Here is a 15,634-nt window from a genome sequence, read left to right on the forward strand (position 1 = left end):
TTCCTTAAAATGACATTAATCCCCTTTATGTCATTTTTGTGTATCACTGAAGTATTTCTTGGTTGTGGAGAAGGGAGTAATCTTCCCAGTTTACCTCTCACTTCTTGTGTTTTCTTCGCTTTTCTGCTCCAAAGCTAATCTCTCATTAGTTCTTGAAGAAAAGTTGTGTTCTAGAGGAGGCTACAGAGGAATAGTCCATTTGTTGTAGTGAAAGCTAGAGTCAGGACCCAGTAGTATGTATCTTTGGCTTGAGCAAAGGCTCAAATGTTGGGTGGATCTGAGTAATCCAGGCAAAGAGGTGTTAATTATTTGCTATCTTGTGCACTGGATTGATTTACTATGATGGTAAACCATAACAGAAGAACAGATCCAACTTCCTCCTCCGTGAAGTTAATTCTGGAGTCAAGATGGAGAGTATTAATATGCTTATTTTTCAGTCTTGGTTTTTTTCAGGATTAAGGGCTTGCAGTTTTTACAATGGAGTTCTATTGTCTATAATATTTCATTTATATTTTGAAGTTTTGTCAGTATGAACTAAAAGTGGTAAAGCTTGTCATGCATCTTACGCATAATTTAGGGTGCTATTAGGGGCTCAGTTTGATTTTTTTTTTTTTCTTTTAAATATGTCTTGATGAATTTTTACTGATGGAAATAGCAGAATTGTAATGTTTTAGAGAACTAGACGTGGAAGACAAATATGATGGACTTATTAATCAAATAAAGACAATGAGGGAAAGTCTTGCTTTGTGATCTCTTTGTCCTCTTCCAGAAAATGCTTGTTTCTCCTGATCTGGGAGGAAAAAACACAAGATACTAACTCTGACTGTCGTTACCCTATTTTCCTTATATTACTTGTTCCTCATATGTCCTCAGATGTACGAGGTCTATGGGACATCATTCCATTACTAATGAAACGAGTTTTCTTCTGGTTTGTTATCATCTGTGGAAGTTCAATTGATCTTCACTGAATCCTAGAGATTCTCCTTGCTCAAAAGGATTCAGCAACTTGTATATTAAGAATGTACATGGGGTGATTCACAGTTCTAACAGGAGGTTGACTGGATCTGTCTGTCATGGCTAATAAGATGTTTTCCACTGCTAGAACATTCCCTGAGGCTTTAGACTATTATAAGGTATGTTGGTACCTTTAGTTTAACATTGACAGTGTATGAGAACATTTTTGTATACTGAGCTTGCTACGTACAGCTTTTTGTACTGAAATATTTTAGAAACTTTGTACTGCTTTATGATGTTAATTGCCATACAAAATTTGGCTTTTTCATGTTGCTTAGAGAAGCATGGAGGAAGAGGAGAAGCAATGATGAATTTTCTTGATGATAAGAACAAATTTGCCTTTTCTATGTGGCTTATTTTTCTTTTGTTCCTGTCTTTCAGTCATGTTGTGCTGGCTCATGTCAACAGTTCTGTATTGTTGTGTGGTGTTAACTTCACTTGCAACTGCAGCTTGTGGTTTCTTAATGATTTTCAGTGTGCACTGAAAGGTGATATAACTAATCTGAGAGTTTAAATTCTGGTGTTTTTCCAAACATAATTTAAGATTTTTTTTTTTAATTACAACGAAAGTTTTAAAAGCCTAGAGAAAAAAGATGTAAGGCTTTCACAAAAAGACTTAAATGGTTAGGTTCTTCCTACCACCCTATTTTGCAGTGCAAAGCTCAAAAATTACAGTCTTTAAACCTCTTGTAGAGCCACTGCCTGATTCTGTAAGTGCCTTTGGGTGTATACATTGTCTTAAACACTGTAGTTACGAGGGTCTCGGAGCTTGTATCTGGGGTGTGCTGCACCTAAAAGGAAACACTAATTATTTTGCTTTCTGTGTGAACTAATGAAAAGACTGTGAGCCTGAAAGTTTTTCTTGCTTCTTGTGCATGCACCCCAGACCATACCTAGCTGCCTAATTCAGGTCTGTGGATGTTTAAACTCTCAAGCTGCAAGTGAGAAGGGTGAGGTATAGTCCTCCAGATATATTACAGGAATTTTTCTCTTGCTTCTGGACCTAGAGATAGAGGCATTTGGTGACTGCAATATTTTGATGGAATAATGTCCTCATTTCAGAAGAAAAAAAATCTAAAATGACTGCCTATTTCTGTTGAAGGTTAACCCTTGCTCAAAGCCATTTCTACTAGGCAATTTTTTTCTGGTGTACTGTGGTTTAAGGTGGTTTTTATGCTTTTGGAATACATGTTAATATTCTGTAGGCAATTAAGACAGAAGTAGTGGGTTGTAGTAGATTGTTCTGCTGTCAGAAATTTAACGTCTGGGAAATTAGTAGGTAGAAAATCAAGGATAGGGCAGAGCAGCACATAAAAGTTCAGCTTATAGCCATCCTCAGTGTTATATCATTTGCTTAAGCAAGTGATCGCTCTCTCTTTCAGGGTGTTACTTCTGGGTTCTCTTACAGTGTACATCCTTTCATATAATTCTTTGCTTGTTCAAATTATTAAGCTTTTTGATTGCGCTCTCTCCATATTTTTGTCACTTTCAGCTATTAGAAAGCAAAAGGTGTTTGTAGTTCACTGCCTTCTTTCCTTCTACTGTGTGTGTGTATTGTGTGTCCCTCCTGTTCCAGGAGTGTCCCATGATGCTCTCTACCTTTCTTGCAGCCTCTTTTTTTTTTTTTAACCATCCATCCTTTTGAATAGCTCTGTTTATGCCACTTACAGACTTCTTGAGCAGCAAACTCAAGTTGGAATGATTCTTGTCAGTGTTATGAAGTCATCCTTTTGAGAACAACAAAGATACCTGACAGACTTATTTTCACTTAGTTGCTATTCAGGAGAGCTGTGAACACCAAGGACAGCACTAAAGATATCTTCATGTAGATTCGGGAAGCCAGTGCTGTATTAGTTTGTTTTTGAAAATTTACTTTTATAGCTCTAAGAGCTGGATACTCATGTCTGTTTTTTAGTTGCAGAGAACAAGAATCTGGGAGCTTCAGTGGTTAGCAGTTAAAATACATGACCTTAGTTTTATATGTACAGAAGTTTAAGATCAGGAAAAAAAAATCTTGGTTTCTACTTGAATGTTATTTACATAAATGTCCTAAATTGTAGGGGTATACAGTAAGTAAATAATATGGGCAGGTCCCACTACATCAGCCTACAGATGGCTCCTTTTTAGAAATTTTTGTTTGTAACCTTGAAGGCACGTGTGGCATATTTGTCCCATTGAAATAAATGGCAAAGGCTCTTTTTAAAAGCAAGAAAGCTGCAGAATTTGAGGGTAGTCGTCAGAGAGATGAGTTTTTAAACCTCAGTTCCTTTCTTTATTTTGTTTTAACAATAATGTTTGAATTGTAACAAAATGCATCTTGCTGTTAGACATCTTTGTGGGGGGAAGAAAACCCAGAAGAGTCTAATTGCTCAAGTACCATAACAGAAATATAAAAAAAAAAAGTGTTAATCCGTTATGTTGTACATCTCCCTAGCTCATTATAGTGTTGCTGGATGAATATCAATATTGCTGATTAACTTTGAAGTTGACTGTTTCTAGGTGGAACAGATCAGCTTCTCAGCCTAGAATCATAGAATCATTAAGGTCGGAAAAGACCTCTAAGATCATCGAGTCCAACCGTCAACCCAACACCACCATGCCCACTAAACCATGTCCCTAAGCGCCGCATCTACAGCCTGCTAGAATATAGTGTGAAGTAGATACTTTGAACTGAAAAGCTTTGTAAGATTTCTAGTTGCTCTTTTCACTAGAGGCTTGAAATCCTAGTAAGCTAATGACAATGCTATCCTGGTTCATGTTTGAAAACATACAGATAAAGGTGTTATTTTTAGCATTAGTTAGTTACACTTTACAGAAATTCTAACTCCTAATATTAAAGCAGTCAACAGAGATGGAACAGCATCTGCCTCTCTTCACCAGGCTTTTGCCTCTCCTTCAGCTCGCGTAGAAATTGAAATCTGGCTGGTGTTGTACCTCCCAGCTCTGTGCTGTGGTGGGTTGACCTTGGCTGGCTCCCAGGTGCCCGCCAAGCCACTCTGTCACCCCCCCCTCCTCAACAGGACAGGGGGAGGAAATATAACAAAAAGCTCATGGATTGAGATAAGGACAGGGAGATCACTCACCAATTACCAACATGAGCAAAAGAGACTCGAACTTGGGGAAATTAATTTAATTTATTGCTGATCAAATCAGAGTAGGATAATGACAAATAAGAACAAATCTAAAACCACCTTTCCCCCACCCCTCCCATCTTCCTGGGCTTAGCTTCACTCCTGACTTCTCTACCTCCTCCCCCTGAGCAGCGCAGGGGGACAGAGAATGGGGGTTGTGGTTGTGTCCAGAGAAGGGCAATGAGGCTGGTGAGGGGTCTGGAGCACAAGTCTTATGAGGAGCGGCTGAGGGAACTGGGGTTGTTTAGCCTGGAGAAAAGGAGGCTGAGGGGAGACCTCATCGCTCTCTACAACTACCTGAAAGGAGGTTGTAGCGAGGTGGGTGTTGGTCTCTTCTCCCAAGTAACTAGCAATAGGACGAGAGAAAATGGCCTCAAGTTGCGCCAGGGGAGGTTTAGATTGGACTTGAGGAAAAATTTCTTTACTGAAAGAGTGGTGAAACATTGGAACAGGCTGCCCAGGGAAGTGGCTGAGTCCCCATCCCTGGAGGTATTTAAAAGATGTGTAGATGAGGCGCTTAGGGACATGGTTTAGTGGGCATGGTGGTGTTGGGTTGACGGTTGGACTCGATGATCTTAGAGGTCTTTTCCAACCTTAATGATTCTATGATTCTATGATTCTATTTTAGAGATATATATATACTGGGTCTGTCTGGGATGGAGTTAACCATCTTCATAGCAGCATGCATAGTGCTGTGTTTTGGATTTGTGACTAAACCAGTGTTGATAACACCCCAGTATTTCAGCGGTGGCTGAACAGTGCTTGCACAGGCTCAAGGCTTTCTCTCTTTCTCCCTCAGCTTCCCCCAGTGAGTAGGCTGAGGTTGGACAAGAAGTTCAGAGGCAACACAGCTGGGACAGCTGACATTAATTGGCCAAAAGGACATTCCATACCATAGAGTCACGCTGAACAATAAAAACTGGGTCTTCCAAGGGAGCTGTTGGTCAGAGACTGTCAGGGCTCCCACTGGTCTGCTTGTGGGAGGTGGTGAGTGATTGCCTTTGCATCGCTTGTTTTGTGTTTTCTGGGGGGTATTTTTTTCCCCTCCTCTTTCCTTCACTTACTAAACTGTCTTTATCTCGACCCATGATTTTTTTTGCTTTTACTATTCCTATTCTCTCCCCTGTCCCGCTGTGGGGAGATGAGTGAATGGCTCTGTGGGTGCCTATGGGCTGGCCAGGGTCAACCCACAACAATAGCACAGACAGTCAGAAGGTAGAACTCTTGTCCAATGTTTCTTACAGCTCACTGGTGAGGTTGCAGCGGGACTGAACAATGTGTCATTCATGTTGATACTTCACCCTTGATCAATGTGTTGAGGCCCCCCCCCCCCCCAAAAAAAAAAAAAAGCACCAGCATTGAAACCAAAATTGGTCAACACCATTACTGGTGAGTTTTGTGGATGTTGTTATGTATTTCTAGCTCCTTGGCCACCGGATGTTATGAAGGAGAAGGGTATTGAGATTTGTGAACCCTTGTAAGAATTTAGTATCTACTGTTTCATGTCAAGTAACTGACATTTGATAATACTTCAGTTTTACCCCAGTAAAAGAGTGAGATTTTGTTTCTGGTTTATGATGTGTTGAAGCTCCTGCCCTGCTGTCCGTTCCAGGTAGTTGTTGATCTTGTTTGTGTCTTCTAGGTTCCTTTCAGAAGAGTAAAATTCTTTATGAGGCAAAAGACTCTCAAAAGCTTAAGTAATTAGGTTTAAATTTGTCATTTGTTTGTTTGAGGTGTAAGTTAACGCGTTCTACTTTGCAATTGGGACAGGTTAACATTGTAAACAGATAATTACTGAAGCGAAGGTTGGTAATTTTTAACTGTAGCTAATTCTTGTCCAGTTACCTGTCCCTATATAAATTCTTCCTGCACGTAGCCCAGGTAATAAACTTTTTGAGTCATCTCTTCTTAGTAGTCAAGCTCTTAGCTTAACGAATACTGATGAATAAATTTATGTCTGTTGCTCAAAATCTATGGCGTTTTGAGTAGCGGTGCCTCCTGGAGCCTCTGTGTCTTCTGAATGTTGTAAGGCCTCCTTATTTCATGCACACTGGGAGGGAAGTTACAGAGAAACAAGTTGCCTGTTGACTTATGTTGTAAAGTAGGGGAATATATGTTGTAAGCAGGGAAGATGCCTGGCAGTATGGTCTTGTTATTCTCCTGCTCCCGAGTTCTTGGGGCTGCTTAGTATTTTGGAGTAGATGAGGACTGGTTTTCAAAGTCTAAGCTACAATTTATAAGACGACCCTCAAGTCAGGCACTAATGTTTTTCCTGTTTGAGATATGATATTTATCAGACTTGCTGGAATGTATTTTGCTTTTAAATGCATACTTTATTGCCTAGATACAGTAGCTTAAGAAACCAGAGGTTCTTTTGCTATTACTGCTTTTTAACTCATTAAATGTTAAAAAAAAAGTTGATATTGCTAGTGAAAGGTTAACTAGTCTTCTAAGAATTGCAGATTTAAAATTAATATATATTATGGCCAACTTTTCACTGCTACTGTATATGAGAAAGTAAAAGGTGCAGTCTGGGACAAGCGACAAGAGAGAGGTATGCAAGTTGGAGGCTAGGAGAAAAACAAAAGCCAGTTATCCTACGTATAGTCATTTTGGCTGACTTCAAGAGATGCTTGAACCAAAGTATTTTATTTTATACAATTCTCATTAGTGAATGTGAATTTTTGATAGTATCTGTTAGACAAGAATAACATTGCTGGGGAGTTTCCTGGAAAATGGGGAAGGAGAAAGGATGGTCATTAACATCTAGAGAAATAGTCATAAGTAATAAGTGAAGTCGGATATCTTTGGATACTGGAGTGACAGTAAGGTGGAATTTTGATTCTTCTGAAGAATAAGGTTTTTTTTTTTAAAGAATATCTATAATATTGCTGAGTGTCTGCACCTATATGCATTGACTTATGTTTATAACTTATAATCCAGTGGTCTTTACATTTTGCAATGGCTTCCCGTTTCCATTTAATTGTAAGTGAATATTTTGTAAGAATTCAGTCTGCCTAGCACTGAAAAAGCACTTCTGAACTGAAATGAAAATGTAGTTTAAGCTTTTATTTAGTAGAATACCAAGTTTTTATGTCCATTCGAAAGTATAGGTAATGCTTTTTTTTTGTTCTTCGCCGTCATATGAAAAGTGCTAAAACTCTGTCTGAAATTAGGACTGTGCCTATAATACTGCCACCTGGGTTTTTAGAAAATAGAAAGCATTTTTTGCTTAGTTTATTAAAACTTACTGAAAACAGAAGATTGATAATGCTGTGAGTTTTCTGTAGATACCCGATTTAAAGAAAAATTGTACAGCAAAAAACCAAAGATACCCCAAGAATGAGATGACCATGTAATGAGAAAATATAGCAATAACTACTTATTGCTAGATCACTTTCTTATATTTGTCATATGTGTAGCTTCACTATAATAGACTACTCTTCCTCTCCCCTATTCTCAGTATTATAAGTGATGTCACCAAGAATTTATTTCATTGACATTTAGCACAGCGAGAACAAACAATAGACAAGTCATACATTTCTTAGCTTTTTCCCAGTGCATTCAGTGTTTAGCATTTGTAGATGCCTATCTTATTTTCTTTATTATTTTTTCTTTACTTGATACATTGATCAAAATTTTTTAATCTGTACATAGCATTTTTGTTCATTATAAGTTAAAATGACAGACATTTTACTTTGATGCAGTCAAATTGTCTTACAGGGAAACAACTGAATATAGAGACTGTTTATCCATGACCTGTGCTGGGGAAGGAGTCATTCAAAGTCTCTGCTTGGTTTTTAATATGCATTTCTGTACATAAAATACATTGTTTACATTACCCTTTGCATTCATATATAAAGTAATATTTTGTTGCCATTTGCAGTGTTTTGGAATGTTTGCAAAATAAAGTAATTTGGGTGGCTGTCTATTGCCAAGGAAATACTACTTTCTCTCTTCCCGCTATTCATGGTACTAAGAGATGAGGCCAATCCCTCTGAAGATTTTTAGTCTTACGTAATTAAACTTTCTTGTTATGAAATAGATAGATAAATACTCCTGTTCTGAGTAAATTGCAACTTCTAGTAACTCTTAATTTGAACAAGCAGTAGTTTCAGGAGTCTATTTATCATTTTTGTTTAGATAAAGCAGCTATGCCTGTTCAATTGCTGAAGATCATTAAAGGAAAATCTGAGATTCCACTACCAAGCCATTTGCAGAAGGAGGATTTGAAAAATTTGCAAGAAGGCTTTGACCATACCAACAAATACTTTCAGGTAACTTACTAATAAAAGAATTTTGGGTTACTTTGAAATAGCTCCTGGTATATTTATAAGGGACCTCCATACTCCAGCTCAGTTGGTGACTTGCTGCAGCTGTGTGTCTTTGTGTGCATCTGTTGCAGATCTTTAAGCAATGCAAAATTATGACCCTGTTGAACTTTGTTGCATGTTGCTATTGAGTTCATTGATTCACAGTTCTGCCCCTTCCTTTTACACTGTCAGACTTAAATTTTATAAGAGGTTTTCTTAATTTCTGAACTGTGGACCCATTTAAAAACATTAATATGCAGAAGGCTGTGCTGAAAATGGAGGGATTGGGTGAGGTTAAGTGGTATTTTGTTTTTAAAAAAATAGTAATAAGCACCACCATCCTGTTAAAGATCAGATTTCAGAGCAATGACTTCTAAAGCAGTTTTTCTTTCTTGTATGAAGCAATGCAAGAGTCAGTTTTATGAAAAGAGGACTCTATAGCAACTACCTGCATCAAGACACAATTAGGTTTTTTATCATTACCAATTGTGCATTTATATTTTACAGTAGTCCCAAATATATTTCAGATTGGAAGTACAATCCTAGTGTACTAGTGAAATGCAGAAATATTTTTTCATCCCAAAGACAAGTACAGTCTGTAAAATGCAGTGCCAATTCTCGAGGGTTTTCTTTTTTAACCTGTTTAACTTTTTTGTGAATGGTTCTGAAAATCCTTCTAATAATCCCTGATGCTTAAGTGGCAGTAAATCAACGTCATCCCAGGCTTGCCTTCAGTCTGGTGCCAAAAAGAAAGGGGGAGGCGGGAAGGGAAGCAAGCTAATTCTGTAGAAAACCTTAGGTGGCTTGAATCCTTAAAAAATGGCACAAATATTTAAAAAATATGAGCTGCACTGGCCTAATGGTTTTCTGTATCAAAAAACATTTCTGCTTCCCCAGCTGTATTTTCTCAGTTCCAGCTCTAGTGCTTATCTGACCCTGTGATTGTGTCCATTCATGAGAAATAAACTGGCAGAAGATTATCCATATTGATGGAGAAGGAGTAGTTTGCTGCTGCTCTCACTCTCTGGACTGGTTCATTATGGCTTCAAAGAGGTGCCAGGAGTAGTGCAATTAGGTAAAGCAAAGGAGCAAAACTGCCCTTTTTGGAAGCAGGCAGCAGTAGAGTGTGATAGGAGGCGATTTGATTGAGAATGAGCCAGCCTCCCTTAAGTCTTGTAAAGGAACAAATGGAAACATCAATAACCAATGCTGCTTATAAACCGGGTTTTTATTCCTCAGGGTGCAGTTTTCTGTCCCTGTTCACCCGCAGGGCATATAGGGTTTCCTGCTTTTACGAGCTATGTCTGCAAACACCCCTTATGTGGAAGAACAAGGATTCTTGTTCGCAAAGGAAATGTTGAAGCAGACAAAAACGGATTATAAATTAGAAGATGTTTCTGCCAAAATAAATGTTTCCATTAGGAAAGCAGAACAATTATTACCAGTCTATGATTTAAAGCATACATGCAGAGTTATAGCTGATTGCTGAAAGAGAAAGCGTATAGAATCTCTTTCTCAGATTCCTGCCTTATGTTAAGAGAACTTCATGCTGCTGCCAACATGGATTAGTAGGTGACTAAAACAGCTTGGCATAAAAACAGTGCAACTGGAGAGCTGATAAAGCTGGTGCTAATGCACCATTAAATATGTAGGAAAATCCAGTTCTGCAGGCTGAGCTTGAAGCGAACCTTAGAATGCACTGATGTTAGTTTATCTTAGCGGTGGCACAGCACACTGTCAGTCTAGACCTGCCAAAATAGGGATCAGGTCCTGCTTTGAGGAGGAAGGGCAGAGGAGGATTTTTATGAAGTGTGTTCTGGGAAAAAGCAACAAAAAACTTGCAGGATGCTTCTGTCTGGCTTGTGTGCCTCAGTCTTTTCATTCTTCTGGAACTTTTTTGTTTTGTGGCATCCCTCTGAACAATAGAAATTTTAATTTAAATTTCTGGTAACACAGCACAAGCGATGTCCATACACCCTCAGTCATAACGTCCATGAACTGAACCTGATGCCTTCTCCCATTAATTCATCATCCTCTGGATTTTGCTGTGGCAAAGCTGAACCAAACCTGAAAATCAGCTGCCAAATCAGCTGTTGGACCAGACTGAGGAATGAGGCTGCGGCAAGGAAGGAGACATTCACTAGAGGAATTGCACATAGTCAGTTTGAGAGCGAGTCTAGTGGCATATGGAATGGGGAGGGTTTTGAAAGAAGTTTGTCTGTGGGCTCAATAAGCAGTGCAGGATTTGTGGGGAAGAGTGAATTTGAGCAGGTTTTGCGAAGGTGGGTTTTGTTGAAATTTGGAGCCCAAGAGTTTCAGGCATGTTGAGAAAGCAGTGGGTAGTGTTTCTGCTGAGGAAGACAACTAGAGCATAGGTGTTTGGGATACAAAGGAAAGTGGTGGGGCCAGACTATTATAGTGAAGAATGTGGTCCCAGAATTTGAAAACTCATTGGAAGATATGGGGATGTAAAAGGAAAAATAAAAACTAAAAATGGTCAGAAAGCAGTCTCTATCTCATCAATGTATTCTGCTTTTAAATAGCATGCTTGTGCGGATTGAAACTTCTTTAGTAAGAAAAAAATACACATGTAAATATGGAGTGTTCCTGAGGTGACTTTGTTTCATTGCAAAGACTTTATTACAAGAAAAATTCTATAGTATTTTATTTACCTGTGAGTACAGTTCAAGACAAACAATCTCGGCAAGAACAATTATATATAATACTTGAAATTTTAAACAAAGTAGTAATTTTGAAAACAAGTGGCAAACCTTTCTGTAAGAATTCATAGACAAATCTCAGAACACTATTTTGCAGATGCTGATTGTTAAAATAAGTATTTAATACTTGTGTCCTTACAAAACTCATTAGTCTTCCCTGTGAAAAGTGGGAACTTACCTGTTAAAAACATGTGGTCATAGATTTTTGACCTTCATTTTGGTCTGAAATGAAGCATTACTACTGTCTCAAAAGCAATAAAGCAATATGGTACATGTGAAATCTAATTCAACGTGGCTATTTTTTTAGTGTAATAAATTAAAATATACTTTGGGTTGGAAAAGGATGATTTGTGGAGCCTCAGTATTTATTTATAAAAGAGATAGTAAAATAAATTGTTGTATTTGATTTGGATTCCTCCTCAGATAACATGTTGTAGGACTAATTTTACTCTGAAAAGCCTCTACAGTAACAATTCACTACTGTGTATTTTATCCTAATTTGGTTTAAGAAGTGTTTACTAACATTTAAGTCAAGCTTCCCACTGAATATGTGTACTGTAAAATCATTATGATTTACCTGACTATCCTCTTACTGTTGCTTTTGTGTATTTATAGACAGATTGCCCCTGCTGTGTTTTACAAGAAACCTTTTATTTTATTTCCTGTGCTGTTTGTGTAGTTCTCTTAAACACTTTATAGAGTCTGTTTTCAAATTTTTGTATTTTTTCTTTATTGAACCAATTTCTGTGTTTCTATCCTTGAGAAGAATACAATGCTTTACCTGCCATACTCTGGAAGAATACATTTGACTGACATTTTTGCTACTGTTGAAGGACAACCTTTTTTGATGAGATATCATCTTTCTAACAAAACACATTTGTTCCAAAGAGATGTTAACATCACTGAAGTTGCTGGTGTGTGATTTTTGCTTCATTGTAACTTCAACTTCACTATAAAAGAGTATTTTTACATAATTAATAGAACCTTTGCATCTTTTAGAGCATTTGTATTATTGAAAAAATTAATAGGTCACTACAGTTTCAAAACTTTGTAATACTGTTCTTCCAGCTGTACATTTTTTTTAATTTTTCACAGAAGATTGTTTAACTTCATATATGTCTCATCTCTTGACTGTGATTTTGTTTTGATATTTATGTTGTAATCCTTTGCCAATATTTTTGGAGAAATTGCTGTATCTTTTAAGATTTTGATCACCCTACCTTTTTAGCTGCCTTTCAGGTTTTGTGCTAAAACTGTAGCCTTTGTGCTATTATTGTAACTAGTAAAAGGTACTTCCATAGCTACTATTTCATTGTTTAGTCTAAGCTTATCATCTAGTCAGTAGCATATAAGTACTATTGACATGTAATATTTCCTTTGTTGTATCCCAAGAATATTGCTTTTCAATGCTGTCTTTAGCAGCTTTTATTAATTTTTTTTTTAAGAATTCAGATGGTAATTTGCACTTACCATTTCAATTCTACCTTTTTTTAGCTTACAGATGTTTCAGCTGTTATCAGTGTTTCAGTAACTTAGAGTTGTATAGTCTTCATAATATTTTTTTTCTTTTTACGTTTTAGGGGCTAGTTATTCTTTCCTACCCATTAACGAAACTCAGAGATGGGACAGACTTTTTCAAGGTTGTCCTTCAAGGTACTACATTTAAGTATACATTTTACCTTTATTTTGTTGAACTTCTTGACACTTTTTTGACATCATGCTATTACATCACTAGTATCTGCTTTTTTAGTGTTCAGTAAAATGTTATATTTAAAATGCTCTCTAAAAGTGTTTGTTCTCTACAAAAGTAGATTATTTTAAACTTATGCCAGGTAAGTTAATGGAAACAATACAGTCTTTATATTTCAGTAGACTTCTTGTTGCAGAATCTTTTAAAATACTGTCCTGGAAATGCATTAGCTATATGTACAGCTTTAATAGTGTATTTTTAAACTGCTTATCATAACGAAGGACTAAGAAAAATGCACATTTAATAGTTACCATATAATATACATAGTGTATATACTATGTAAGTGCACATTTGGTATAGGTCAGTATGTTGATTAGCAGCAAAATATTTGTATTTTATTATGTTTTAATCTAAACAGTTAAAAAATGCACTTTCATCTGATTACTCACGTATTCGAATGTTAGTAGACATATTAACACATTGAAAGACTTAAGTTGTTCATCATATAATAAATGATACTAAAAAATATGTCCCTTTTAAGTCCAAAGCTCATCACCCCCTCCAGCCAGGAAGGAGGAGGATGTCATTAGTCAGGAGTCTGTTGGATTCAAGGAACTTTCCATTTCTTTCCATTTCCTTCTCAGCTCCTTCCTTACACTGGTTAGAGAACCATCACTTGCTTCCTCTGAGCCCTCCTGATTCTACAAATTCTGTGACTGTGACCGAACAGCAGGCTGAGGGTTGCAGATCCTACCTGGTGATACTGCTTGTGACTGGTGTTAGCAGAGGTGAATGAAGTTGATGGGACCTGAGTCAGTTTCCCTGCTGGCTTTAGGGCTCACAAAGAGGGATGCAAAACTTCCTTCAGTCTTGCTAATTTCACGTGGCTGTTCAGGAGGGCCGAGAGTTTCTGCACATTCTCCACAGCCTCAAAAAATAAGTTTGCGCATCTAAATCATTAGCATTGTTTCTGAAACAGTAAAAAGTAGAAAACTTTTAAAATAAGAATGTACTCTCTGCTTCAGTGCTCCTGGAAGGCTACTTATTGATATGTCTGTGTCCTGGAATACCTACAGTTTATAAAGTTCTACAATACGATCTGTGTTAATGTGAAAAATCAAATGTGACTGGATAATATTTCCTCTCTAGCACCGTACACTGAATTGTCCAAGTGGAAATCTTTGCCATTTCTGTTTAATGTACACTGATGTAAAACGTGTGCACATTTTAAATGGTCCTCTTATAAAGAATAGTCTACTTGATATACCTATAGTTAGCACATAAAAGCAGTTGTATAGCTACTTGAAAGGATTTTCTGTTTGTAGATTAATTGGAATTAAAAGTGTTACACTCTGTAGATTAACTTATTTTGGAACTCTCTTCCCATTGCCTTTTTGTTTTGGAGAAGGTATGGTGATTGGAATCACTTATGCTTTTTTTTCTGTAGATTTGGATAACTCGTGTTCACAGATCAACAGCATCAATATTCTAATATATGGAAAAATGGCAGAGGATTGTGCAAAAGTTATACAACATGGGGTAAAATATTTTTTTTTTAATTTTATTTTAGGAATTGTTTTCCACAAATCTTATCTTGTCTTTGTGTAGCTATCACCAAAATTAGAAATATTCAATCAGTTCAAATCTATAAATATGAACTAGGAAAAAATGAAAAGTATTTGCTTATGTAAATTCTTTCTAACAATGATATTGCAATAAAACAATTCTTTTTGTCAGTGCTGTTTACCTAGCAAGTAAAGGATTATGAATATGGATGATAGAGAAGTCATCCATTTATGTTCATAATTTGAATGTCTATTGCCATTTGATAAGATAGATTTTAGAATTAAATTGATTTAAAAGACAGTTACACTTAAGAGTTTGTTTTTGTTTTTGATTTTTTTTAAATTAATTCAAACACGGTTTTCCTTATTGGCTCGGTGCTGGTGTCTTGCTTCATCAGAGATGCAAGCTTGGTTTGATTAGCTCCACGGTAAAGGACATTAGCAAGTCAGCCTATGGGTTTGTGAGACAGTGTTGCAACTAAAGAAAGAAAACAAGCTGAAAACAACTATCTCAACTTAATATTTTTTTATTAGATTGCCTGTCAGTTTGCTGAAACTTCAATATTAGCCAGATATCAAATTAAAATTAGTGTACAATACGTTATGAGCTCATGTTAGTGCTTTTTCATTTGCGATATAAATTCACACTAAATCATAGAGTGGTTTGGGCTGGAAGGGACCCTTAAAGATCATCAAGTTCCAACCCCCTTGCCATGGGCAGGGACATCTTTCACTACATCAGGTTGCTCCAAAGCCCTGTTTAACCTGGCCTTGACACTTCCAGGTATGGGGCATCTACCACCTCTCTGGGCAACTTGTTCCAGTGTCTCACTGTCCTCAACATAAAGAATTTCTTCCTTATGTCCAATCTAAACCTACCCTCTTTCAGTTTAAAACCATTGCCCCTTGTCCTGTCACTACGGGCCTTGATAAAAAGTCTTTCTCCAAAAAGATGGAAAGTTATTTAGTGAAGAAAATAGGGCTTTGTTTTCACATTCTTAGAAATATTTGCTATGCACAAAAGTTAAGAGCTTTCTCAAATATGGAAATAGCAATGGCTTAGTTAGAATTCTGTCAGGGTTTTTCAGCTCAAATGGACTAGTACACCTGAACTCTGGTGATCTGTATGTTGAAAAAGGGTAAAAATTATAGCAGATGTTAGGGCATGACATAAAAATACCACTTATAGTCCAAGTTGCTC

General features: G+C 37.0%; 1 protein-coding gene across 2 annotated transcripts in view; it reads left to right on the forward strand.

The window, feature by feature from the left end:
* The window catches only part of POT1 (protection of telomeres 1), a 79,558-nt gene that overhangs the window by 1,560 nt on the left and 62,364 nt on the right, over window positions 1–15,634 (forward strand). The window contains exons 2-4 of one of the 2 annotated variants that reach the window (XM_076329698.1): window positions 8,289–8,422; window positions 12,759–12,831; window positions 14,316–14,407. In XM_076329698.1, coding sequence (XP_076185813.1) covers window positions 8,300–8,422; window positions 12,759–12,831; window positions 14,316–14,407 — 288 coding nt within the window. In that variant the 5' untranslated portion in view covers window positions 8,289–8,299. Of the gene's footprint in view, window positions 1–8,288; window positions 8,423–12,758; window positions 12,832–13,527; window positions 13,657–14,315; window positions 14,408–15,634 lie in introns of those variants that run through there. The other variant, XM_076329705.1, reaches the window with a different exon arrangement.

Source organism: Aptenodytes patagonicus, chromosome 1 (assembly GCF_965638725.1).
Source record: "Aptenodytes patagonicus chromosome 1, bAptPat1.pri.cur, whole genome shotgun sequence".
Taxonomy (NCBI): Eukaryota; Metazoa; Chordata; class Aves; order Sphenisciformes; family Spheniscidae; genus Aptenodytes; species Aptenodytes patagonicus.